This window comes from Dama dama, chromosome 32 (genome assembly GCF_033118175.1).
Source record: "Dama dama isolate Ldn47 chromosome 32, ASM3311817v1, whole genome shotgun sequence".
NCBI classification, from domain to species: domain Eukaryota; kingdom Metazoa; phylum Chordata; class Mammalia; order Artiodactyla; family Cervidae; genus Dama; species Dama dama.
The window spans coordinates 42,736,305-42,763,635 of NC_083712.1; the positions used below are offsets into that span (position 1 = coordinate 42,736,305).

At 45.5% G+C, this 27,331-nt stretch overlaps 1 protein-coding gene and 1 pseudogene across 1 annotated transcript; both read left to right on the forward strand.

The window, feature by feature from the left end:
* The first annotated feature begins 2,162 nt into the window (after nt 1-2,162).
* On the forward strand, nt 2,163-2,762 carry LOC133050520 (large ribosomal subunit protein uL6-like; annotated as a pseudogene).
* A 4,479-nt stretch (nt 2,763-7,241) lies between these two features.
* On the forward strand, nt 7,242-26,122 carry AP3M2 (adaptor related protein complex 3 subunit mu 2). The gene is made up of 9 exons (XM_061134990.1): nt 7,242-7,352; nt 9,012-9,349; nt 13,701-13,872; nt 14,912-15,049; nt 19,989-20,074; nt 20,321-20,454; nt 22,040-22,247; nt 22,507-22,651; nt 23,990-26,122. Exons 2-9 carry the CDS (start codon nt 9,077-9,079, stop codon nt 24,088-24,090), a joined length of 1,257 nt encoding a protein of 418 aa, XP_060990973.1. The 5' UTR covers nt 7,242-7,352; nt 9,012-9,076; the 3' UTR covers nt 24,091-26,122.
* Nucleotides 26,123-27,331: the final 1,209 nt, after the last annotated feature.

Consider the following 27,331-nt stretch of genomic DNA (forward strand, 5'->3'; position numbering starts at 1 on the left):
ACGTACATAAAGCATTGAGATATATACTTTGTGGTTCTCAAAGAGTCTACAGTTCAGTGATGGGGAGCAGATTCATACCCGATGCACAACTGAGTGTCAATAGCATCGTAGGTTATAGGACAGAGCTGTGAAATGCTATTTGATCACAGAGGTGGCACGTGTGGATGGGAGGAGGAAGAGATGAGTGCCAGGGCACGTACAAACGTCTTTTTCTGTAAACAAGGCCTTTGAAATCTTAAAAATTAGTTAACTAATCACTCCCAGAGTACCCCTGACAGCTGGGACTGACTTTTTTAAACTTCACTTTATTGTTATTAAAAAATTTATTGGAGTATAATTGATTTACAATGTTCTGTTCATTTCAGGTATACAACAAAGTGAGTCCATTCTTTTTTCCAAAAATTTATTTATCTATGTGGCTGCGTCAGGTCTTAGTTGCAGCATGCAGGCTCAGTTCCCCAACCAGGGATCAAACTCACGTCCTCTGCATTTCGAGGCAGACTCCTAACTATTGGACACCAGGGAAGTCCCTGAATCCATTCTTTTTCAGTCTTTTCCCCAATGGGTCATTACAGAGTGCTGAGTAGATTTCCCTGTGCTGTACAGTAAGTTCTTATCAGTTATCTGGGCTTATCTGAGAGCTCAGTTGGTACAGAATCCATCTGCAATGCAAGAGACCCTGGTTTACTTCCTGGGTCGGGAAGATCCTTTGGAGAAGGGAAAGGCTGCCCACTCTAGTATTCTGGCCTGGAGAATGCCATGGACTGTATAGTCTATGGGGTCGCAGAGTCGGACATTACTGAGTGACCTTCACTATCAATTATCTATTTTATATACAGTAGTATGTGTATGTCAGGATATGGTTCACAAGATGGCAGAGTTGTACTTGCCCTGACACTTGCTTCTTCCTCCTACCATCCACACGTGCCACCACCAATATGCCAGCAAATTTGGAAAACTCATCAATGGCCACAGGACTGGAAAAGGTCAGTTTTCATTCCAGTCCCAAAGAAAGGCAATGCCAAAGAATGTTCAAACTACCACCTGATTGCACTCATCTCACACACTAGCAAAATAATGCTCAAAATTCTTCAAGCGAGGCTTCAACAGTATGTGAACCAAGATATCCCAGATGTTCAAGCTGGATTTAGAAAAGGCAGAGGAACCAGAGTTCAAATTGCCAACATCTGTTGGATCATCAAAAAAGCAAGAGAGTTCCAGAAAAACATCTATTTCTGCTTTATTGACTACGCGAAAGCCTTTGACTATATGGATCACAACAAACTGTGGAAAATCCTTAAAGAAGTGGGAACACCAGACCACCTTACCTGCCTCCTGAGAAATCTGTATGCAGGTCAAGAAGCAACAGTTAGAACTGGACATGGAAAAACGGACTGGTTCCAAATTGGGAAAGGAATACGTCAAGGCTGTATACTGTCACTCTGCTTATCTAACTTTTATGCAGAGTACATCATGAGAAACACTGGGCTGGATGAAGCACAAGCTGGAATCATGATTTCCAGGAGAAAATCAGTAACCTCAGATAGGCAGATGACACTACCCTTATGGCAGAAAAGTGAAAGTCTCTCAATCGTGTCTGACTCTTTGCAACCCCATGGACTATACAGTCCATGGAATTTTCCAGGCCAGAATACTGGAATGAGTAGCCCCTCCCTTCTCCAGGGGATCTTCCCAACCCAGAGATCGGACCCAGGTCTCCCGCACTGCAGGTGGATTCTCTACCAGCTGAGCCACAAGGGAAGCCCAAGAATACTGGAGTGGGATCTTCCTGATCCAGGAATTGAACTGGGGTCTCCTGCCTTGCAAGCGGATTCTTTACCAACTGAGCTACCAGAGAAACTCATGGCGTAAAGCAAAGAGCAAGCGCCTCTTGATGCAAGTGAAAGAGGAGAGTGAAAAAGCTGGCCTCAAACTCAACATTCAAAAAACAAAGATCATGGCATCCGGTCCCATCACTTCAAGGCAAAGAGATGGGGAAACAATGGAAACAGTGACAAACTTTATTTTCTTGGGCTCCAAAATCACTGCAGATGGTTACTGCAGCCATGAAATTCAAAGACTCTTGCTCCTTGGAAGAAAATCTATGTCCAACCTAGACATCATATTAAAAAGCAGGGACAAGCTCTTTGCCGCATCTACTGCGAGAATGAAGACCATTCTCAGCAATCAGACTGTTGACATCCCAGAAAATGTCGACATTACCTTGAAGGGATGGATAGTTATTGTGAAGGGCCCCAGAGGCACCCTGCGGAGGGACTTCAATCACATCAATGTAGAACTCAGTCTCTTTGGAAAGAAAACGAAGAGGCTCCGTGTTGACAAATGGTGGGGAAACAGAAAGGAACTGGCCACTGTTTGCACAATCTGTAGTCACGTACAGAACATGATCAACGGTGTTACACTGGGCTTGTTACAAGATGAGGTCGGTGTATGCACACTTCCCCATCAACGTTGTTGTTCAGGAGAATGGTTCTCTTGTGGAAATCCGAAATTTTTTGGGTGAAAAATACATACGCAAGGTTCGAATGAGGCCAGGGGTTGCCTGTTCAGTATCTCAAGCCCAGAAAGATGAGTTGATTCTTGAAGGAAATGACATTGAACTTGTGTCAAATTCAGCTGATTCAGCAAGCCACTACAGTTAAAAACAAGGATATCAGAAAATTTTTGGATGGTATCTATGTTTCTGAAAAAAGAACAGTTCAGCAGGCTGATGAATAAGATCTCAGTGATCCTGCTGCAGAAACAAGACAGCAGATGGTTCTATGGACTCAGTTGTGATATTTTAAAGAGACAATAAAAACTCTTGATTTGAAAAAAAATAAAATAAAAAGCAGGGACAATACTTTGCCGACAAAGGTTCACCTAGTCAAAGCTATGGTTTTTCCAGTAGTCATGTATGGATGTGAGAGTTGGACCATAAAGAAAGCTAAGCATCGAAGAGTTGATGCTTTTGAACTGCGGTGTTGGAGAAGACTCTTGAGAGTCCCTTGGACTTCAAGGAGATCAAACCAGTCCATCCTAAAGAAAATCACTCCTGAATATGCTTTGGAAGAACTAATACTGAAGCTCCAAACTCCGATACTTTGGCCACCTGATGCAAAGAACTGATTCATTGGAAAAAACCCTGATGCCAGGAAAGACTGAAGGCAGGAGGAGAAGGGGACGACAGAGGGTGAGAGATGGTCATATGGCATCACTGACTCGATGGACATGAATGTGAGCAAGCTACAGGAGCTGGAGATGGACAGGGAATCCTGGCATCCTGCAGTCCATGGGGTTGCAAAGACTCGGACATGACTGAGCGACTGAACTGAAGTGATCTGTATGTCATTCCCAGCCACCTAATTTGTCGCTTCCCCTAACGTTCCACCTTTGGAAACCATAAGTTTGATTTCAAGATCTGTGAGTCTATTTCTGTTTTCTAAATAAATTCATTTGTATCTTTTAAAATTAGATTCCACATATAAGTGATATCACCTGATATTTGTCTTTGACTTACTCCATTTAGTACAAAAATCTCTAGATCCATTCCTGTTGCTGCAAACGGCATTATTTCATTCTTTTTAATGGCCGAGTAATATTCCATTGTATATATGTGCGACATCTTTATTCATCTGTTGATGGACATTTAGGTTGCTTCCATGTCTTAGCCATTGTAAACTGTGCTGCAATGAACATTAGGGGGCATGTATCTTTTTGAATTACGGTTTTTCTCTGAGTATATGCCCAGGAGTGGGATTGCTGGATCACATGGTAGTTCTGTATTTAGTTTTTTCAAGGAACCTCCGTACTGTTTTCCATACTGGTTGTATCTCCATGATGGTTGTATCAATTTACATTCTCACCAACAGTGTAGGAGGGTTGGCATTGGTTTTTATGGTATTAATAGAAAACTTCTCAGCAGTGAGAGCCGTTAAACACTAGAATGGTTAATCAGTGGCAGCTTTAGAAAATCTTTTCCTGGAGATTTTTTTTTTAAATCATCAAATAGATTCACTATTTGCCTAGGATTTCCTGTGGTCTCTCTTAAAACCATTGGAATGTATTATGCAAGCATCCAAAATCTGTGTTGTTTGATTTGACTCAACAAATATTTAGTGTTGGCTTATTTGTGACCCTGGGCATCACTATGACTGAATTCACACCAACTGTTCCTGCCCTCAGGGTGCCTTTCTTCCAAGGATTCCCCATCTCAACTAATGACACTTCCATCAGCATGGTTGCCCAGATCAGAAACCTATGAATCATCTTTGATGCCTACTCTCCACACTACTCTCTCCCAGTTAGTTTCAACCAGGATCTCTATCCTTCTACCTGTCACTGGGATTTGTTCACTTCTCTCCACCTCCCCACCCTGGCTGCAGTCACAAGTATCTCTCCTGTGGATTACTGCAGTATCTAAGTGACCTCCCTCCCCCAAGCTTGGCCTTGCCTAAATTCGTCTGTAAGCATGGTGTCTCTGAAATGGAAGTCTGAAGGCCTTTCACTCTCCCACTTAACCTCCCACAGTGGGCTCTCAGGCTCCTGAGAGAGACAGGAGGCAGGCACCTTGAGGCACATGGCCTAGACCTCCCTGTGCGCTCGAATCCCAGCTCTGCAACTCATCTCCTTACGTGACTTTCTGCAAGTTACTTACACACTCCCTGAAGCTTTCTCAGCTGTAGAAAGGGGATCAGAACCATGATTCATCTTAGGGTAGCTGGGAGGATCAGAGGAACCTGGGTCTTCCTCTCTTCCATGAGCCCTTAACTTTGAAGTCCCCCAACTCTAGGCCTCTCCTCTCTTTGTGCTCACTCCCTGAATCATCTCAATGGTCCCATGACTGACTATCCACATCCTGATAACTCCAAATTTATGTCTCCAGCTCAGACCTCTCTCCCAGACCTTAAACTCATATATTCTTTCCAACATCTCCACTTGGATGGCTACTAAAGGTGCAATGCTTTAAAACTTAACAATTATGACATGCAAACTATTCTATACAGAATAGGTAGATAACAAGGTCCTACTATATGGAACAGGGAGCTATACTCAATATCCTGTGATGAACCATAATGGAAAAGACTATGAAAATGAATGTCTATATATGTATGCTGCTAAGTTGCTTCAGTCGCATCTGACTCTGTACGACCCCATGGACTGCAGTCGCCAGGCTCCTCTGTCCATGTGATTCTCCAGGCAAGAATACTGGAGTGGATTGCCATTTCCTTCTCCAAGCTATATATGTATAACTGAATCATTTTGCTGTCCAGAGGGGATTTACACAACACTGTAAATCAACTGTACTTCAATAAACTAAATAAAAGCAAACAATTATTATAAAACTCACAACCACTTGGCTCTTACTTACCCACTAATCTCATTTAAGAAAAAAAAAATCTGCACTCTTTATCCCATTCCAAGTCAGCTAAAGTTAACTCTCTCGTGTCTAGAGCTTTCCACATGTACAGAGCACATGTACTCTGCTCTTCCACCTTGATGGAATCTGTCAGTATTTACTTTTCAAGTGTTAGTTTAGATGGACTTCCCTGGCTCTAAGTCGACTCCTCCACCAGCAATGCCTGCCCCCACGTGCTCCTTGCTCATCACACCATTTTTGTGTTATTTTTTTCATTTGTTTAAATCTTTGATTTGTTTTTCAATATCTATTTATTTGGCTGTATTGGATCTTAGTTGCAGCACATGACATCATCACACAGGCTCTTTAGTTGTGGTTTACAGGCTCCGAAGCATGCGTCATTAGTTGCTTCTTGAGGGCTTAATTGCTCCGTGGCATGTGGGATCCTAGTTCTCAGGGATCAAACCCACATCCCCTACATTGCATGGCAGATTCTTAACCACTGGACCAGCAGGGAAGTCCCACAGCCTTTTGTAATTGCTTCTCATTTGTTTTTCCAGCCAGGCTCTCTGACAAGAGACTTGGCCTGTGATGTTACTCATTGCACCATCCCAGGCATGGGGCTTGGCACATGGGAGGCTCTTAGCAAACATTAGTTCAGTGAAAGAGTGAAAAACGCCTGCAGCGGTGACAGCATCTCTGCACATTAAACACACACACACTGCTTAACAACTGTGTGTAACCGCTTCCTAGCTAGTAACCACTCTAACACTTTTCTAACTTAATCCTTACAACCACCAACGTAAGTAGGTGCTATTACTGTCTTTATTTGAGAAGTAAGGAAGCTGAAGTTTGGAGAAGTTAAGCTACCTTCTCAAGGACATAGCTGATAAGTGTTGGAGCAGGATTCAAACCCAGGTAGTCTGGCAGCAGATCCCAAACCTAATAGGATTCCTCATCACGCAGCCATTTTGAGTTGGGATTGTCTCTCCTGTTTAGCTCAAAATTAGCCAAATATCTGCCCTTAGCAAGTATGGCAAAGAACAACCCACGTCACCTTCAATAAATATTTATCATCGTCCCGCGTCAGAAGCTGCCACTCGGCAGGGCACCGGCCTCCTCGTTCAGGTCACAACCATCATCACCACAGCTGACCATCTTATTGAATATATCCAATGTCCACGCGCCACCGCAAACCCTTTCCACATCCCATCCCGCATAACAAGTAAGTTTTCGTTTAACAGATCTTGAATCTTTTGACTTCTATCGCATGTTTCTCTGGGTAAGCCAAACTTAAATCATCAGCGATCCAATGCAATTTGGAGAAATAACTGCCCAACCCTCTCATTTTCAGATCTGGGAACTAGGACTCTGAAAGGTGAAGGGCCTTGCCCAAGGTCGAGCAGGTGGCGGTCCAACTAGGGCTGGAAGAGGCCTTTTGGATTCAGCTCCAGAGCTCTGGACAGGGCGCTGCACAACCGATCACATTTCCTCTACTCAAGGTACGTTAAGTGAAAAGGCACCGCGTCTCTTTTTAAACGCACTTGTTTAACGGAGAGCAGTTATCGCTAGGTAGAGAGCAGTTACTGCTGCTCACGGCTCATCATCTATGATATGCTGTTCCGTACATCGTGCCCTGGAAGTCACACTTCTCCGCATCCTTTTCCTGGCGTATCCCTCGGTTACGCAGGTGGCTTCGCAGCGCGCCGGAGCCTTTTGTGACTGGGTGATCAAGAGGAGCCAGGAGGGCCGCAGGCGGTTCGCGAGAGCCAATCAGGGCTCAGAGGCCCGGAGCTGCACCAATCAGAGGTTACCGGAGCCTGAGCCAGGGCCAATCGGGAGCTCGAGCCCGAGAACAGGGCGCGCGGCGGGCCGCGGTCAATCAGAGCGGAGGACGAGGCCCAATCGGCGGCCTTCGGACCTGGGTAGCGGGCGTGAGGAGGCGGGGCCTGTCCGCGCGGCCGCAAGGTGGGCTCCGCGAAGAGCGAGCGGGGTAAGGAGCGCGGACCGCCCGGGCTGGGGTGGGGCTGGGCGCGCGGCGGGGGCGCGGGGTCACGGGATGCGGCCGGAGCGACCCTCGGAGCTGTATGATGCTGCGGGGAGAGGCGAGAGGCCGAGTCCCGGGCTGGGGAGGTGGCCACTCTGGCCAGAGGGGTCGGAGGAGGAGGAGACCCTGTTGCCACGACGACGCAGGTGCGCGGACTGGCGACCCTTCTCAACCTCGAATCCTGCATCCGGTGGACACCCGGCTCCAAGCGGCCTCCATCCTCCCAAGCAAAAATAACCCGCTTTGGCTAGCCGCCTCTGCGCCCCCACAGCCTGGCTCCCCGCCGCCCCCTCCCTCTCGCAGGCCTGTCGCGGGCAGAGGGATTAAGCTCGCCCTGCGGGGCTTTTGGTTAACAGCAGGCCTTTGCCGTTTGACCACCTGGACCAGCTGGGGTCCAGCGCGGCCGCCTCGTTCCGGGGACTGGCATTAGAGATGCCGCCGCCTGAGGGACCTGGGGGATCCCCCAGAGGGATTTTTTTTTAAGGCATCTAATATAGAGCCTTGTGCATAACAAGGACTTAAGAGAATGGGGTCTGACCGAGTAAATAAAGACCACAATGACAGCTTCATTCCGCGGATTAGAGCTGTCCAGTAGAAATAGGCAGCGACCCACATACCATGTAATTTTACATGTTCTACTAAGCACATTAGAATGTTATATCTTGTATTTATCCAGTATATCCAAAGTATCAATATTAAATAAATCAGTAAGTTAATATTAATAATTGATTTAATTAATTGATATTAAATTATTGGTAAACAGTCTTGAATTTAAAAATTTTTTTCTTTTATATTGGGTGTAGCTAATTAACAGTGTTGTGACAGTTTCAGCTGAACAGCCACACATATACATGTTTCCATTCTGCCCCAAACTCCCTTCCCAACCAGGCTGCCACATAACATTGAGCAGAGTTCCATATACTGTACAGTGGGTCCTTGTTATTCATTTTAAATATAGCAGTGTGTACATGTCCATCCCAAACTCCCTGTTCTTCCCCCTACCTGTTCCCGCCTGCAACCCTAAGTTTATTGTCTCAGTGAATCAGTCTTTAAACACAATGCTTTTCCATATAAAGCCTTCAAAATCTGGTGCATGTCTTCTATTCACATCTGTTTGGACCAGCCACATTTCAAATGCTCAATGGCCCCGTTTGGCCAATGGCTACCAAATAAGATGATGCAAACATAACCATTTCTTATATGTGAGTTGTCGCCACATACAGGGCACCTCTGTGTTCTTTGAAGCCTTTTTGTATACAAGAAGACAACGCTGTTGCAAGGAGGCAGCAGAAACATGAGGCAAGGTCTCTTTTTCTCCAGGAGCTCCCAGTTCACTTGAGAAAGTAGACACTCAAAAATTAAGTCGATTTTTAAATGAATATGATTCAGACAGTATTAAAGATAACTGTACAGTATATAATTAACTGACAAATGAGATGGCTGTTAATTACCCTTGGGCATCCTAGGGAGGGAGACTTCTGGCTCCTGCAGTGGTGGAAGATTGAGTCTAGTCTTAAAAGATGGGCAGGAAAGCTTGGGCTGCTGGACCGATGCGGAGGGGGCTTTGGTTGACTGCAACTGACCATACCTTCTCTTATTTTTTAGAGCTGAGCATTTGCAGAGGCTTTCAGACTGGAAAAGACTCTCCTTGCTCACTGACGGCCTCCACCATGATTCACAGTCTTTTCTTGATCAACTCCTCTGGAGATATTTTCCTGGAGAAACACTGGAAGAGTGTGGTCAGCCGTTCTGTTTGCGATTACTTTTTCGAGGCACAAGAGCGAGCGACGGAGGCTGAAAACGTCCCTCCGGTTATCCCCACCCCGCACCACTATCTCTTAAGTGTTTACCGTCACAAGATATTTTTCGTGGCTGTGATCCAGACGGAGGTGCCGCCTCTGTTTGTCATTGAGTTCCTCCACCGGGTAGTGGACACGTTTCAGGTGTGTGAATGTGAGGAGGTTCATTCATGGACCTTATGAAGTGTCTTTGTAGTTTTGTTTCCATGGTTTTCAGCTTCAGTTAAGGAGCTAAAAGGGCTTCCTTGATAGCTCAGTTGGTAAAGAATCTGCCTGTAACACAGGAGACTCCGGTTCGATTCCTGGGTCATGAAGATCCCCTGGAGAAGGGATAGGCTACCCACTCCAGTATTCTGGCCTGGAGAATTCCATGGACTGTATAGTCCATGGGGTCGCAAAGAATCGGACATGACTGAGCAACCTTCACTTTCACTTTAAGGAACTAAAAAAGAAATCATAAATCTGACATTGCTCACTTCCTCTCCCATCTGATAAGATTCTTGTTTCTGTTTATTGAATGGGTTGTATCTTGAATGACAGACTGTACAGTTTTGAACCTGTGGCCTGAGAAAGCCACTCTACTTAGTATGATTGTATGAAGTCATTTCAGTTCTAGAGACTGGAATTGTCCTACGTCTTGTTCACAAAGCTAAGGAGTTTCAATTTTTTTTTTAAGGCTTTTGTCAGGTTGGTTTATTTATCTCCCTTGGTTCTTGTATCATCATAGCAAAGATTTGGAATGGCGGGTTAATTATAGCTCAAGCAGGCAGGATTTCTCAGCTCTTGTCTTGTCATAGCAAGGATTCGAAACAACAGACTAGTTTCAGTTCAGTGACAGCTCAAGAAGACAGAACTTTTATTAAACCGACAGCAGAGATAGTCTGCTCCTGAGATGTGGGAACAGACCAACCCCAAAGGATAGGCTCGATTTTTTTATTTTTATGGCAAACTTGATGTTAACCATTGTGAACAGCATTGCTTTGAGTTGCATCAAAAACTGATGCGTGTGGAAAGATTTTTTTTTTTTTTTAAACTAGAAGAACCTAAATAATGCTTGTTTCATTCTCACTGGCAGGGGTAATTTGGGAACCCACCCTTCAGCTTGAGTTTGTGCTCATCCACAGCATATGAGTACCAGAGATGGGGCTTGTTGCAAGCTTAGCACTTCTGTAAAATTTAAGGGATACATTTTCCAAGATGCAGTTTTCACTTGGAGTTTTTCCTTCAGGAATAGATTTGGAGATCTTGGGGGCACTGGAGGGCTGGTCGTGCCAGGATGTCAGCACCTGTTACAGGACAAGATTTCAGGCAGCCTAGACTCTGGATTCAGACAGTGGGATCCTCTCCCTAAAAGAATTGCTCAACCTCTCATGGTTGTGGTTATTTGCATAACTCAATGATACATGAGAATCAAGGGTCCTCTGGTTTAACTTTTGTGTCATGTGAAGTCCGGAATTAGTCACATGAATACAGACATTGTGGGATTGGAGAGGAGAAGGAGGACGCAGACCTTCTGACAAACATTAAAAAGCAAGTCAAAGAGTCCTTTCATTTGCTCTTGTAAATATATGGTCACATGTTTGGAACAGCTTTCATCCAAAGAATGAGCATATATTTAATTCCCCCCCACCCCCGCAGTCTTTCTGGTAGTACTCTTCTGGGATTCCTGTGGCATATTAGTTCCTTCACACAGTGAGAACCCGAGAATTATAAACCCCAGTATGTGGAAGAAGCAGACAAACCCAGCAGTTATGATCTTCAGCTGCTCAAGCTGGGCCTTGTTAGGATTTCCACACGGGATATTTCACCCCGTTAACCGTCGCTCCATATCTCTATAGAGATGTTATGTAACTTGTTGCAAGAGAGGAAGTATCTACTTGGAACCACAAAGGAATCGGGGTAAACAGTGAAGTGGCTGCTTTAGAAGGCTGGGACTTCACAGCTTGCCAGTTTGGAAGGATCTGTTAGAAGTCTTTAAATGGACGCAACCTGATTTGAATGTCTTATGTGATGTGTGTTCTCTGGCTTCTGTTCTTTCTCTGGCGCCGGGCTGTGACCGAGGAACCCCTGCCGTGGACGTGCACACGTGTTGCTGTAGCACTGTCCCTTTCCAGCTGCTGACTGATAAAATCACATTCTCCCTGATTTAGAAAATCAAGGGAGGTGTTTTTAAAAATCTATTTTATTGATGTATAGTTGATTTGCAGCGTGTTAATTTCTGCTGTATAGCAAAGTGAATTGTTTATATATGCACATTTTTTCATAGTTTTCCACTATGGTTTATCACAAGATATTGAATATATTAATAGTTCCCCGGGCTATACAGTAGGACCGTGCTGTTTATCCATTCTCCATATAGTAGTTTGTATCTGCTGATCCCAACCTCCCAATCCATCTCTCTCACACCTCACCTGCCCCTTGGCAACCTCTAGTCTGTTCTCTGCGTCTGTGAATCTGTTTTTGTTTTGTAGATAAGTTCATCTGTGTTGTATTTTAGATTCCACATATAAGTGATGGTTTGGTCACTAAGTTGTGTCCGACTCTTGCAACCCCATGGACATAACCTACCAGGCTCCTCTGTCCATGGGATTCTCCAGGCAAGAACACTGGGGTGGGTTGCCATTTCCTTCTCCAGTATAAGTGATATCATATGATATTTGTCTTTCTCTGTCTGACTTATTTCACTTAGTATGATAAGGTCTAGGTCTATCCATGTGGCTGCAAATGGCCTTATTCTGTTCTTTTTTTTATGGGTCAGTGGTATTCCATTGTATAGATGTACCACATCTTTATCCGGTCACCTGTTGATGGATACTTAGGTTGCTTCCATGTGGCGACCATTGTGAATAATGCTCCTATAAACATAGGGGTGCATGTGTCTTTTTTGAATTACACTTCTGTTTGGGTATATGCCCAGGAATGGGATTGCTGGATCATATGGTAGTTCTGTTTTTACTTTTTAAGGTACCGCCATTCTGTTCTCTGTAGTGGCTGTACCAATTTTACATTCTCACTGACAATGTAGGAGGATTCCATTTTCTCGAGTGAGGAGTTTTATTTTTCAAAATGAAATCACTCATGAGAAGGACATGTTTAGCTTTTTTTCCCCCCTTCATTTTTTAAAGAAAAAAATCTTTTTGTTGTAGAAACACATTCCTGACTCCTAAGTGCTCTTGGATATTGGACTGTGTCTGATAGTTGACATCATTCTGATGTAATTTAGGTCACCTCTGGAGTCTGTGTTCAGTTTTGGATGTCATCATTTGAGGAGACTATTAGAAAATTAGGACAAATTCAAAGAAATGGCAAGAAAGTGAAACAATCTAGAAACCTTACGGTAGCATGAACAGGAGCAGGACCGAACAGGGAGTTTGGCCCTGAGAAGAAAAACTGAAGGCAAATGTTGTCCTGGCCCTTTGATCACTGAGGGGCTGTTACGTAAACTTGTTCTGTAAGGCACATCTAAAGCAGGTTTCAATTTAGCCAAAGAAAGGACTTTCTAAGGATCAGCACTGCCCATGAACAGAATGGACATTCTCAAAAGGGGTGCATTTCCCATCAGAGGATGAATTCTTAGAGGACTCTCTGACCGTCTGAGAGGCCCAGCAGCAGAAGCACTGACCTTGTCAAGAAGGGCATGCCGAGCGCCTACAGGCCTTCCTCTCTGCATCATTTCCTCAGGTGCACCACAGTTTACATGGTGCTTTATAGTTTACAAAGCACCGTCATACATGTTCTCATTTAATCCATCATGCTTCATTGTTATGACCCTGTGCATCCATGCATGGTATTATCCAGATTATACTACTAGAGATCTCGAGACCTAATTAGTTAGCATGAATTAATCTAGAAGGTGACAATTAAGACTATTACCCAGGCCTTCTGATTTGGAATTCAGTGCTTTTCCCACAACCCAGACAATTTAGTGTCTAAGTTTAGCCTTTCTTAATAAAGGGACAAAGTGTTATTAGAATCCTAGCATCTTAGAAAAAGGGTGATCCGAAGAGATTTTCTGGTGTGCTAGCTCACACCCCTCATTTCATTTCTCTCTCAGTTCTTATTTGCTCCATGAATGTTGAGGAATAGCACAACAGTAAGAGTTAAAAAAATTTTGGGGTCCAGTGTACATTGTATCAGGTATTATCATTTCACATAGTTCTTTCAAATTCATGTTCAAAACCACGTAATAGTCTAGACTCAGTTTTGTATTCTTCATGTTAGTTAAAGAAACTAACCCAAAGGGATTAAATGACTCACTTTAGTATATGAAAGAAGTTATTAGTGATACTTGCGTTATAATCCAGTCTAGTTTTCTTTCCACCAAACTGGGCTGCCTAAGAGAACCAGGGCTATGCTTCATCCCCTTATTGTGGAAGAAGGTCCCAGAAACGCTGCGTAAACACACGTGGACAGGACTCGATAATCTCTGGGTGCATTCCTTCACCCGTCGCAGTCTCTGAGTGATAAATGTATACATGTACTGTGTTTGCATCAGGATTATTTTGGAGTCTGTTCAGAACCAGTGATAAAAGACAACGTGGTCGTGGTTTATGAGGTGCTGGAAGAGATGCTCGACAATGGCTTTCCATTGGCTACCGAGTCGAACATCCTCAAAGAACTGATAAAGCCGCCCACTATCCTTCGGACCGTTGTCAACACCATCACAGGTACGAGAGGGGCCCCACGGGAGGTGGCCGCCATCCTGGGTGTGGCTCAGTCCTGGGTTGTGCCTTGTTTCGAGTGCTTGTTTTGGGGGATCTCAAATGTCCAGGTGCTTTTCATTTTGTTCTTTGTAGTCTTTAGTATAACCTGAAATAAAATTTTTGTGTGTGTGTAGAAAATATTCTGATTTCAATGACAGAATAAACTCTTCTCCTTTTAAAAGGAATTTCCCCTGGGCTCCCCTTATGGTCCAGTGGTTTATAATGTGCCTTGCAATGCAAGGGACACCAGTTAGACCCCTGGGCTGGGAAGATTCCACATGCCCCGGAACAACTAAGACCATGCCCCAGAACTGCTGAGCCTACGTGCCCTAGAGCCTGTGTTCTGCAACAAGAAGCCATTGCAATGAGAAGCCCATGTACTGCAGGGAAGACCCAGCACAGCAAAAAAATAAAATAACTGAATCTTTAATAATAATCTTGTTTCTTCCTGATTACAGAAGAAGCACATGATTATTGTAGAAGGTCAGAAATACAGAAAAGCACAAAGAACATGAAATAAGCTCATAAGCACTTTTAACATACAGTGTATATATATATATGTTTTTGTCTTATTTGGTGAGATGGATCATGTATGGACAGGTGGAATTTTTTAAAATGAGTTAGAATGCTATTTTTACCCATGAAATTTTTATATCAATATGTAGATTACTGTCCCTACTGAAAGCCAATGCATTATTTAAGCTGCAAGCTATTGGGGAATTTGAGAAACCAAGTTCAGGTTACTTTCAAAACCAAAATGATATGATATCTGTTTCTCGGGTAACTTTTTAACCTGTATTCTGCCTGAGCAGGCACACCAACTGGGGACAGGTTTTTTAATTGGACTAGGCTACCAAGATAGAAGTTGGGAAAACTATAATCTCTATTTTGGAAAAATTCTTCAAGCAAGCATGTAAATAGTGGATGAATAGAAACTTTTAGGGATGTGTTCTCTGGTTATTAGGTAATTGGTTACATCTAATTACAATATTCATTGTCTCAGGAAGCACCAACGTGGGCGACCAGCTTCCCACTGGGCAGCTGTCCGTGGTACCTTGGCGACGAACGGGGGTGAAATACACCAACAATGAGGCCTATTTTGATGTGATTGAAGAGATTGATGCCATCATTGACAAATCAGGTTGGTACTTTCAGCCAGTTTACAGAACTGTGAAAACAGAGGCCCCTTTCAGACAGTGCTCGCTAGTTATCAGAATTATCCCCCATTTAAGGTCATTCATTTAACTTAGTGTCTGCTTTGTCAAGCATTGTATATTAGGACTGGACTGAAATATCATGATGTAGATGATGTGATCATACATGTAGAAACTCTAAAGACTCCAGCCTAACACTGTGAGAACTAATAAATGTAATACAGTTGCAGGATACAAAATCAATATATAAAAATCAGTGATGTTTCTATACACAGACAATGAACTCTCCGAAAAGGGAACTGAGAAAATAATCCCGTTTACAATAGCAACAAAAGGAATAAAATACTTAGGAATAAACTTAGCCAAAGATACTTACACCCTGAAAATTACAAAGCGTTGATGGAGGAAATTAAGAACAGATAAATGGAAAGATAATATATTTTCATGGATTGGGAGAATTAATATTGTTAAAATGTTTGAAATATGCAAAGACATCCCCATCAAAATCCCAAATGCTATCCACACCAGTATCTCAATGGCATTCTTTATAGAAATAGAAAAAAACAAAACTCGTGTGGAACCACAAAGACCTCAAATAGCCAAAGCAGTCTTGAGCAAGAACAAAGCTGGAGACGTCACAATTCTAGATTTCAAAATATATTACAACATTATGGTAATCAAAACTGTAAGGTGGACTTCCCTAGTGGTCCAGCAGTTAAGAATCCACCTGCCAATGCAGGGGACATGGGTTCGATCCTTAGTCCCAGAAGGTCCCACCTGCTGAGGGGCAACTAAGCCCTCAGGCCACAACTGCTGAGCCCGTGTGCTGCAACTACTGAAGCCTGCACGCCTGGAGCCTGCGCTCCGCAACGAGAAGCCGCTGTGATGAGAAGCCCATGCATCGTGACTGGAGAGTAGCCCTTGCTCGCCACAACTGGAGACAAGTCTGCATGCAGCAGAGAAGACCCAATGCAGCCAAAACTAACAAACAAATATGAAAAACAACTGTATGGTAAGGTCATAAAAATAGACATATACACCAGTGAAGCAGAATAGAAGGCTCCGCAATAAATCTGTCAACTGGTCTTCAACAGGTGTGCCAAGAACATGCGATGGGGAAAGGCTAGTCTCTGCAGGGGCTGGTGTTGGCAAAACTGGATGTTCACATGTAGAAGAATAAAATCATCCGTAATCTCACGCCACACACAAAAGTTAACTCACAGCATATTAAGGACCTAAATGTAAGACCTGGAACCATAAACCTACTAGTAGAAAACATAGGAACAGACCTTCTTGACACTGGTCTGGGCAGTAGTTTTTCTTTTTTTTTTTTTCAAGATATGGTCCCAAAAGCAAAGGCTTCAAAAGGAAAAATAGACCAATAGGATTGTATCAAAATAAAATCCTCCATACAAGAAAGGAACCAGTCAGAGGAAAAAGACAGCCTACAGATGAGAGGAAATATACGCAAACCATACGTCAGATAAGAGGTTAATATCCAAATACACAAGGAACTTACACAATTCAGTATGAAAAAAAAAAAACCAGATAATCTGACTAAAAAAGTGGGCAAAGGATCTGAAAGCGGCACTAGTGGTAAAGAACCCACCGGCCAATGCAGGAGACTTAAGAGACGCAGGTTCAATCCCTGGGTCAGGAAGATCCCCTGGAGAAGGACGTGGCAACCCACTCCAGTGTTCTTGCCTGGAGAATCCCCATGGACAGAGGAGCCTGGCGGGCTACAGTCCATGGGGTCGCAAAGAGTCGGAGACGACTGAAGTGACTTAGCATGCAAAGGATCCGAAGAGACATACTTCAGAAAAGCCGTACGAATGGCCAGCAGGTAAATGAAAAGGTTCTCAGTGTCACCAGTCATTGGGGAAAAGCAAGTCAGAACCACAGGGAGGTATCACTCGCATTTCATATCAAAAAGACAAAAGACATAGCAAGTGTCGGCAATGATGTGGAGAAAGGGGAACCCTATGCACTTGCTGGGAGAAATGTAAATTGGTGCAGCCACTGTGGAAGCTATAAGGTAAGGGAGTTAGAGAAGGCGAGGTTCAGAAAAAGAATGAGACCAGCACTTTACAGGAACAGATCACCTTTAATGAGGTGAGAAGGGGCAGCAGTCAGATTAGCAATCTGTCGCGCTTATCCAGGAAAAAAGTATATATAGGCATGTATGTGGAAAGTTACTGTCTTAAGGGGGCCTGTTCTTCTCCAAGGTTGTTCAGGGTAGTTATCTCAAGGTTGTTCAGAGTAGTTATCTCTTAAACGACTGGGGCAAGGAATTTTGGAGATCAGCCAGAGGCTGGACCAGCTGGGAGCTGGGCATAATGTCCATTTTTTCCTTTGGGTGAGAGTTCTTTGTTTTGCATAGAATGGTGGGGAGGACCTGGAGGGGAGTTTTAACTCCAGGCTATTTTGAGCCATGTAACTTTCCTTCAGAAAGAGTATGGAGGTGCCTGAAAAAACTGAAACTCCCTAATAATTCAGCAGTCCCACTCCTGGGTCTAGATCCAAAGGAAATGAAATTAGTATCTCGAAGAGGTGTCTGCACCCCCGTGTTCACAGCAGCATTGCTGGCAGCAGCCAAGACACGGAAACAAAGTGTCTGTTGATGGCTGATGGATGAAGATGTGAGGCAGATATCCTCACACACAGGATATCACTCGGCCACATGAAGAAGTAAATCCTGCCATCTGTGAAAACATGGGTGAACCTGGGGGATGTGATGCTGGGTGAAGGAAGCCGAACGCAGAAAGACAAATGTGGCGTGATCTCACATAGAAAAACCTGCGGACCAGTGGCCGGGCTCACTTTATATGTGGAATCTGCAACAGTCAGGTCCATAGAAGCAGACAGTAGAAGGTGGTTAGACCTGGGTTCAATCGCTGGGTTGGGAAGATCCCCTGGAGAAGGGATACAGAATACTCCAGTACTCTGGCCTGGAGAATTCCATGGACAGAGGAGCCTGGTGGGCTACAGTCCATAGGGTCACAGAGTCAGACACGAGTGAGCAACTTTCCCTTCACCAGGAGTGGGGAGGACGGGAATGGGGAGAGGTTGGTGAAAGGTGCCGAGCTTCAGTTCTGCATGATGAAGTAGTTCTGGAGATTTAGCGCACAGCATGGTGACTACCGCCGTGTACTTTCTTTTCCATGTTATTGAGTGTAACTGACAAAATTGTGAGGCATTCGGAATGTTCATTATGCTGATTTGATCTACACATACATTGTGAAAGGATTACCCCCCCAGCTAGTTAAATGATCACATCTGTCACCTCACAAGTATATTGTCTTCTTGAATTTACTAAAAGGGAAAGTTTTAAGGGCTGTCACCACAAAAACCCAACGAACTGTGCGAGGTGATGGATGTGTAAGCTTCATCATGGTGACCACTTCACAGGGTGTATGTGTATTAACACATCAAGTCATGCACGTTAACTGTGTACAGCTTTTATTTGTTGACTGTACCTCAACAACGCTGAAAAAAAGCCACAGAAAACATGATGCAGACCTGTGCTGGGCTCACATTTTCAGTGGTTTTATCCTCTCAAGTGAAAAAGCAACAAACTGATCTCTTGTTGATGAGATTTCCTTTTGGAAGTATTTGACTCTCAGTTGTCGGGGCAGAACTGAAGTTTAATCACTAAAATTCAGAGAGTCGTCTTCTTTTCTGTTCATTCAGAAAGGTTAACACAACTACAAGTCCTTAGAGTGTGGAAAGTGTTCCACTTTCTGTGGAACAGAAAGTTCTCTTCACATGAGCAAACTCACTTATCCAGCAAGTGCTTACGGAGAATGCATGGTGCTGTAGCTGAGCACCAGGTGGTGGGCATGTGATGGTGACTAAGACGGAGCCTGTGGCTGCAGGATGCTTCTGAAAGTCTAGTGAGGGGGCGAGAAAGGGAAAAAGGGAGGTCCCCTCCCACCCTTACCTAAGTATAAAGCTCACGAATGCTTCATCAGGAGAATGAGTAGGAGTTAGTGCAGGCTGCACGGATCTGGGAGCAAAGCAGGTGCAAACACTTTTAAGAAGAGTGAAATATTGTTGGGAAATTAAGTATCTCAGGATGACTGGACTGAGACACATAAAGAAAGAAAAGTAACTAATGAGGCTTTAAAACCAAGTAGGCACAGCAGCTTTTCATATTATCCCCAAACTGGAAAGGCCCCCAAATGTCCATCAGTAATAGAAAAGATGAACAAATTTCAGTGTGATCATACCAGGAGAAGGAGAAGAGCAAGAAAACCAGAAAATAGGAGGGGTTAGGAGAAAGGAACACTTGAAAGAAAGAAGTGGTCGCAGGGGCTGCAGGAGAGAGAGCCTGTGAACTGAAGACCAAAGTGGCAGTTCCATTTGGCATCAGAGCTCCTTGGGGGCCTGTGAAGTGAATATACTGTCCATGGAATTCTCCCGGCCAGAATACCGGAGTGGGTAGCCTTTCCCTTCTCCAGGGGATCTTCCCAACCCAGGGATTGAACCCAGACCTCCCGCATTGCAGGCAGATTCCTTACCAGCTAAGCCACAAGGGAAGCCCTTGGTGCCTGCAGGGAGAGCAGTTTCTGATGTGAATTCAGTGTTCTGAACCATTGGTCAAGATAGCGGTGTTGTGTTTGATTCTGGCACTAGCCTGAAAGCTCCTCCGAGCTAACAGTCTCACCAGTCTTTATCCCCGCTGCTTCATCAGAGTGCCTTGTATTTGCTAGGCAGTGGATAAAGGTTTGCGAGGACAGATGGATTGGGTAGATGATTCGGATGGATGGATGGACAGAAGAAAGGAAGGAAGAATGGGGGAGGGGGAGGAAGGAAGGAAGGAAATGGGATGGGAGGGGAAGAGAGAGCTAAGGAGGGAGAGAGAAGTTAAGTTAGTTGGGAAGGACACAGAGGGTCTCACCTTCTTCCTGTCTCATCCCGTCTCAGGGTCCACCATCACTGCCGAGATCCAGGGAGTGATCGATGCCTGCGTCAAGCTGACGGGAATGCCCGACCTGACGCTTTCTTTCATGGTAAAACCCTGGGCTGGAGATTTAGTCCCTGGGAAATTAGATGCTTCTGGAAGGACAGAGCGGCAGGAGAGTAGGGAACCGGAAGGGATGGTCAGGGCCAGCCGCAAAGCTCACGGGCAGCCTTGGATTGCCCTGAGTAACAGCAGAATGTGTGCATGTGTTTTCGTGAAAGCAGCGCCTAAGTTACTTTCCTGAAAGACGCGTGGTTCTAATTCCCACCTGTGGCTGTTGCTTGGTGTCGCCCAGAACCCCAGGCTGCTGGACGACGTCAGCTTCCACCCCTGCGTCCGCTTCAAGCGCTGGGAGTCGGAGCGCATCCTCTCCTTCATCCCCCCGGACGGCAACTTCCGCCTGCTCTCCTACCACGTCAGCGCGCAGAAGTAAGCGGCTCACGTACCTGAGGGTGGAGTGCGTGCGTGCGTGCGTGCGTGCGTGCCTGCCTGCCTGCGTGCGTGCGTGCGTGGTTTGGAAACAGTATCCACAGCGATGGAGATCTCAGGCTCTGGAGTTACCTGTCCAGGTAACTAATCAGGTAACCTCAGGTGAGTTGTTTTTCCTTTCCATGTCTGTTCCCTTATCTAGGAGAGCTGAAGTAATGAAAGTAACACATAATGAAGTAAGGGGCTTCCCTGGTGGCTCAGTGGGAAAGAATCTACCTGCCAGTGCAGGAGACGCAGGTTCAGTCCCTGGGTCCGGAAGACCCCCTGGAGAAGGAAATGGCCACCCACTCCAGCATTCTTGTCTGGGAAATCCCATGGACGGAGGAGCCTGGCGGGCTATAGCCCACGGGGTCACAAAAGAGTCGGACACGACTGAGCGACTAAACATCAACAGTAAAGTAATAAGTAACTTGAAAATAGTAAAGGTGCCTTGTTATGAGGGTTACATAAGAAACTCTAAATAGTGGCTTCCGCACAAAATAAGTGCTCATTACGTTTGCTGCTGTTTGTTTTGTTATTACTGTGTGCCTAAACAGGAATGTTTTTTTCCTCAGATTGGAATCTGAGAACACCCGTATTTCAATCCCTTTCACCCCCCAAAAAAGCAGTGAATGGTACTGTGAAGAACCATACGATTCAGTCATTTGGGGTCGTGAGCATTCTCTTTACTGTGGACTCTTGAGTCCTTTTGGGGGAAGGCGTAGAGTAGATGTGTAGACTGAAGAGAGCTTTGGACCTGTCAGCCACTGAGGGCTTCCTGTGGGATTCGGAATAAATAATTTGGGGAAACGTCTGAGTGCTTGAGAGCAAAGGCTCTGGAATCAGACTGCCCGTACTTAAGCCCCACCTGCAGTACTGATGATACATGACTTTGGCAAGTTACTGAATAGTTAACCTTGGTTAAGTATAAGGACATCAGTATTAATGACATCAGGACAGAAGCAATGCCTGCCTCATACTCACGGGGAGGATTAAATGAGTCATCGAGGGAAAACCTGTAGGGTCGTGCTGGCCCCAGGAAGTAGGACTCCACAGACGCCAAGGATGGTTGCAACTTTAGCATCACCCTGTAGTTTCTCTGTCAGATCATGCCGACCCCATCCCTTAGGGGGTTTTGTAAGGATCAAGTCAAGTTAAAAGCACTGTCATGAATTTGTAAAAGCCCCATGAGATATGAATGTTAGTCTCCCAAGTGCAAATAAACATCAGTCACATGCAAAACATTAAAACACGGAAATGTGATTTCTGTTTGCCGTGCCTTTTTCTCAGAGTCCACCAAGTCTGCTCTTTGGCTTTGTTGGTATCATTCTAAGAGTCATTGGAAGAGTTAGTTGACTTACTCGTCAACATCTTAGATTTACAGAAAGAAAACGATCAAAGACGTCCAGAGGGTTTTTCTCTGCATACTCTGTAAGACTAGGAAGGAGGTGAGGGAGGAAAAGCTGCTGGCAGAACAGGAAAGGGAAAAGTGGCCGTCTTTCCAATATGTTGACGATGTGGGCTTTTTGCCTCCTCTCTTTTCCAGCCTGGTGGCGATTCCAGTGTACGTTAAACATAACATCAGCTTCCGGGACAGTAGCTCACTCGGCCGCTTTGAAATAACCGTGGGGCCTAAGCAGACCATGGGGAAGACCATAGAGGGGGTGACCGTTGCCAGCCAGATGCCCAGAGGCGTCCTGAACATGAGCCTCACGCCGTCTCAGGGGACACACACGTTTGACCCAGTCACCAAGGTAGGAGAATATGCAGGGCGCTCAAGTTGCCTGTGTTCAAAACAGCAGGAGCTCTGCAGTACCCACTTCTGTCTTGTGGAAGGGCGAGCTTGACCAAAGGGACGTGGTTGAGGGCACCGAGATAATTCACAGTAACAAGTAGCATTCTCTTCTGGGAAACCCCCAGGAGGTCATAAGAACACAGTGAACCAGGTCTCTGAGCTCAGGCGTCTCAGATGCAGTTTCCACCATAACTTCCTTCTTTTTTCTCTCTTTGGAGATGCTATCTTGGGATGTAGGAAAAATAAATCCCCAGAAGCTCCCAAGTTTGAAGGGAACCATGAGTCTCCAGGCCGGAGCTTCCAAACCGGATGAGAACCCCACGATCAACCTGCAGTTTAAGATCCAGCAGCTGGCCATTTCTGGTGAGTGACGCCCAGCTTATGGATTGGGGGGCGGGGGCCCAAGGCGGCGATGTCACAAAGCCCCCTGGCCGCTCCCTGTCCAGAGAGTTGGGTTTCATTAGCTGATAAGTGATCTTTAGTCAGGTCTTTCCCAGCACGTTCCTGGAGGAAGTCTGTGACCCTCCATCAGTATTGGAGATGGAAGTGCTTATGAGCCATTGTTGAGTCACCCTGGGGGCGCTGGTTGGGGGCGGTCCCAGGGTCTTCAGTAGGGGGATGTATCTGCATTCTCAGCTGGTGAGTGAAAAGAATTCCCCTCCTTTCCCCAAATTTCAGAAGATTTCACGTGTGCTGTGATCGTTTGGAACTCTCGGCTGACCTGAGTTATCAACTATAGTTTACACCCCACCACCCAGGGTGATATCAAGACTTAAGTTACCTCTCTGCAGATGTCTACTACATGCCAGGCACTAATTTAAGCTCTTTTCATCTATTTTCTTATTTCTTAGACTGACCCTTGCAGATGGATAGGAGATGACTTCAGCTTTATATGAAGTTCTTGTTTTCTTTACTAATGGACCATGTCTAGTTTAAGTGATTAGAATTCGTTTAAAGGATAAGCTCTTTTCATCTTAAAATGCTTAATAAACTTTAAAGCTCTGAATAGTATAAAATGTTCTTTTCTTAGTCCAGTGAGAATATTTAAGAGGCACTGAAGAATTAATTCATCACTTTTCATCATTAGTTTATTCATTCAGTTATACCTTTATTTGATTGTGAATTTCTTAATTTTGTTATTATGAATTTACATGTTCAACCCCATAACTTTGAGAAAAATCTGGAGTGGTCTTATTTTTCCTTACCCTCATCTCAGCCTGCATATAACTTTCTGCCCTTTCTACCACAGGGACAGATCTCTTCATTGGCTAGCTTTTTATTGGAGCAGGTTTTTATTTTTAGCCTATGTTCCGGGGGTGAAGAATCTGTTGGCTGTGTTTATGTGACGTAATTAAGTGTAGGTTCCCAGGTGGTGGAATGGTAAAGAATCGGCCTGCAGTACAGGAGATGGAGGAGACTTGGGTTCAATCCCTGGGTTGGAAAGATCTCTTGGAGAAGGAAATGGAAACCCACTCCAGTATTCTTGCCTGGAGAATCCCATGGACAGAGGAGCCTGGTGGGCTATGGTCCAAAGGATCCATAGCATCCCAAAGAGTTGGATGCAACTGAGCAACTGAACACACATATTTTCTGGTTCACGGTTACAACTTTCTCCAGCCCTTGGAGCTCTTTGAGTTGACGTGAATTAACCAGTTATGCAACCTGCTTCTTTGGAATAATGCTCACCTTCCTTCCTTGCAGGCCTCAAAGTGAATCGTCTGGATATGTACGGAGAGAAGTACAAACCCTTCAAGGGCATAAAGTACATGACCAAAGCTGGAAAGTTTCAAGTTCGAACCTGAAGCGAGAATTTCGCAAAGCGGACCGTCATGAACACTTTTTCATTTCTTAACCTGTCTAGAAGTAAAAACCATCAGCCTGTCTTGTAGGTCCGTGCCCGCTCTGGACCCACCGGTTCCTGTTTTCCTTAGCCGTCCGTGCTGTGGAGCGAATCCAGGGAGACAGGGTCGCCAGGGGGCCGGGGCAGGACCCACCCACCAGCATCTCCAACCCAGTTCTCAGAGCAGAGGCGTGGGTCGCAGCGGGAGGTACCCGATGGAGTGTTGAACTGTTTGTAACTTCGTAACGGGGTTACCCCAGGAAAACACCAGCGTTTGTTACTTGTTTGGCTGTAATTTTCTTCAGCCAAGGGAAGACTTCTTTGTTTTTGTTTTTTAAGCTGGGGGGAGGGGGCGGGTTTGGGGGAGAATTAGAGCGCGCACTTGGAAGGAAACGAATGTTAGTGGAGGAAGGCATGGGGAAGGCATGGAGTGTGTGCGTCCCCATTAAAGTGAAGAGAGAGGGGCACCCATCTCCACCCCCAGGAGGGGCTGGGAGGAACGGAGTGAAGTGAGTTTCCTTCTGAGCCCTCTGTTTGTATACAAGCATAAAGATCTGTACATCTAGAAGTGAACTGGAAGCTTCTTTAATTGGAGCCCACCGCTGACACAGAAGTCCCAGCGGAGGGAGACTTTTCCCTCAGAGGCTAGGACGCCACTCCCACCAGCTTGCAGACGCTGAGGGCTGCCTGCCCCCTGCACCGGCCGCCCTCTCCAGTGAGAGGGGTCCCTGCCCACTCCCTGGGGGGTGGTGGTCTCAAATACTTCTTTCCTTGACCTCATGCAAACAGCTCCACTCCTTCACAGAATTGCCACTCCCTGAGGAGAGTCTCAGAGAAGCCAGCCCCGTCGGCTCCAGGGCGGCCCCATGAGCCGCCGCCAAGGCCCAGTGGCTCCTCGTCCATGTCCATTGGGGGCTCCCTGGGGGCTGGAGCCCGACCCTCCCATCGACACACTTTCCCATGGTCACTCTCAGCCAGACGCTGACAGGAGTCCTGGGGGCTGACCAGTAAGGACATTTCCTCAGAGTCTCTTCTGTTCTGTACCCCCACTGCATAATCTATTTATTAGCAATATATATTTAGCAATATATATCGCCATGTTTGTTTTTAAGACCACCCCCCCTCCATCCCTTCAGTCGTTGAATAAAACCAATGTTGTAGGAAAATGGGTCACGTTGGGCCTGTGCAGCCCGGTTCAGGAAACACGGCAGCTGAAGGTGGTCCGCAGGCCTCCCCAGCGGGAAACTTTCCGTCTAGTTCAGTATGCCCATCACCCATTCAAATGTTTATAGATCAGACAGGTATTTAAAATTATAGTTTATGATGCGATACTGTCTTCTGCCCTGTGCATGGAGAGAAATGAAGACCTTGTGCTCTCCAAACCCTACAATTTTTCTCTAATGCCCTGTTTTCCAAGTACTTAGGTAGTGTGTTTTTCTTCTATAGTTTTCTCTTCCTCCTTCCTGGATTTGTTTTTTGCTGCAGAATAATGCTGCTTTGTGGTTTTGCTCTGGGGTCTGTTGTGCTGTGTCTCATAGCCCATCGCTCCAAAATTTGTCCTGGATCCCAGATCCCATTCCTACACCTGCCATGGCAGGGAAACGTCTCTGCCTGTAGGTTCCAGAACAACGGAACTACTACTCCTGAGGGCTCTGGAGGATTTCAGGGCTTCCTCGGTCACAGGAGACAACCCTTCTTGGTCCCTGAATACCCTTAGGTTTATAAGTCTAGCTGTCTTATTTCCTCCAGGGCAGCTCATCCTAATTTCAAGGGAAGAATTTAAGGAGAAGTAAAGTGCTGGGGCTGTGGGGCCCACAGACCATAGCAGGGGACAACCCCCCCCAAGCTGCAGACCCTTGGACACCCCCTCACCCTAGTGGTGTGTTAGCATAGCTGGTGCCGGGTGCCCCCAGCGAGCCGCTCGGTTCCATATGTGTTTAACGTGCAGAAGCATCATCTCTGTTTAAATCTTAATAAAGTTGAGTGTTACCAGTCCTGAGTGTCCTGAGTGTCTTATACTAGGATCATGGGCGATGCTCTGCACACGTGCCCAGCAGAAGCAGGAAGAAAGACGCGAATTCAGGGGATCTCACTGCATCCGCACTTTCCAACCAGCAGACCCGAAGCTGTATATATAGTTTGGGTATGTCGTCTTGCAGGTCGTGAGAACAAAGGTCCAGATCAACCCAGTTACGTTCCCCAGGGTACAAAGGACAAAACCACTGAAGCTGCTGGTGTCTGTTCCAGCGCTTTCCCTGTCCCGGCCTCCCGTGCTTCTTAGGTTGATTAATTCGGACGTGAAGCAGGGTGCAGGGGTCCTGGTTATCCTAATTGCAGTGAAGACTTTCTGGAGTCTCCTGGCACGTGTAGACGAGGGTCCTGCTCCCATATCTGACCTGTCTCTCGTGGCCGGGGGAGACTAAGACGAGGCCTTCTTTCTGCCTTCCAGCCACAAGTGTTGTCAGGGTGTCTTGCTATCCCATCCTATCTGTTTCAGTAACACATCTCTCTGCCTTGGGTCTGGCTGTTTCCTCAGCCTCACGGTGTGACCAGGCATGTCTTCTAACACTTGTACTTTCCTCTGTGGCCAGTAGGTGGCGACTCAGTGCCAGCCATGGCATTAATTTTTTTTTTTTTTTAATTGTTAGGAAGAAAAATTTTTTTAAAGGAAATTGAAACTCTTAAACTTTGCCTCAAGATCCCAAGTTTGTGAGTCTTTGACTTTCGAGGTTAGATGTGGAACCAAAGTTTATGATCCTCTTTTGACAACCTGACCTAAGATGGGAGCTCCAGGGGGAATGGTAGTTTCAGTCGTTGGAGTTTCTCTAGGTCTTTACCCATTAAAGCTATTGCACAATTATATGAGGATCTTTTTTGTTCTTTGGGTTTCTATTCACGTCTGTTTTATTAACCAGCCAGAGATAGTAAAGCAGTCCTACTTACTTCCCATCATCACCCTCTCCTTCCCCCGACAGTCCCAGACGTTTTATCCTGACTCTCCTAACCCACACCGGGTAGTGACATGTTGCGCTCTGAGTGTATTTTAGCCTCATCCACATGCATCCATCCTGCAGGGCTGGGGGCTCTCCCTGGACCTCTGTCAGTGGCCTCTGCTGAGCACCTGTCTTCAAGCAGCCTGTGGTTTCCAGGGCTTCACTCAGAGGAATGTGGGGGCCTTTTTAACTTTGCATTTCCATCAAAGG

Coding starts and splice junctions, on each gene's coding strand:
- AP3M2 (XM_061134990.1), top strand. CDS start 9,077: ATGATTCACAGTCTTTTCTTGATCAACTCCTCTGGAGATATTTTCCTG. Junction 20,455..22,039: donor TACCACGTCAGCGCGCAGAA/GTAAGCGGCTCA, acceptor TCTCTTTTCCAG/CCTGGTGGCGATTCCAGTGT. Junction 22,248..22,506: donor CGTTTGACCCAGTCACCAAG/GTAGGAGAATAT, acceptor CTCTCTTTGGAG/ATGCTATCTTGGGATGTAGG.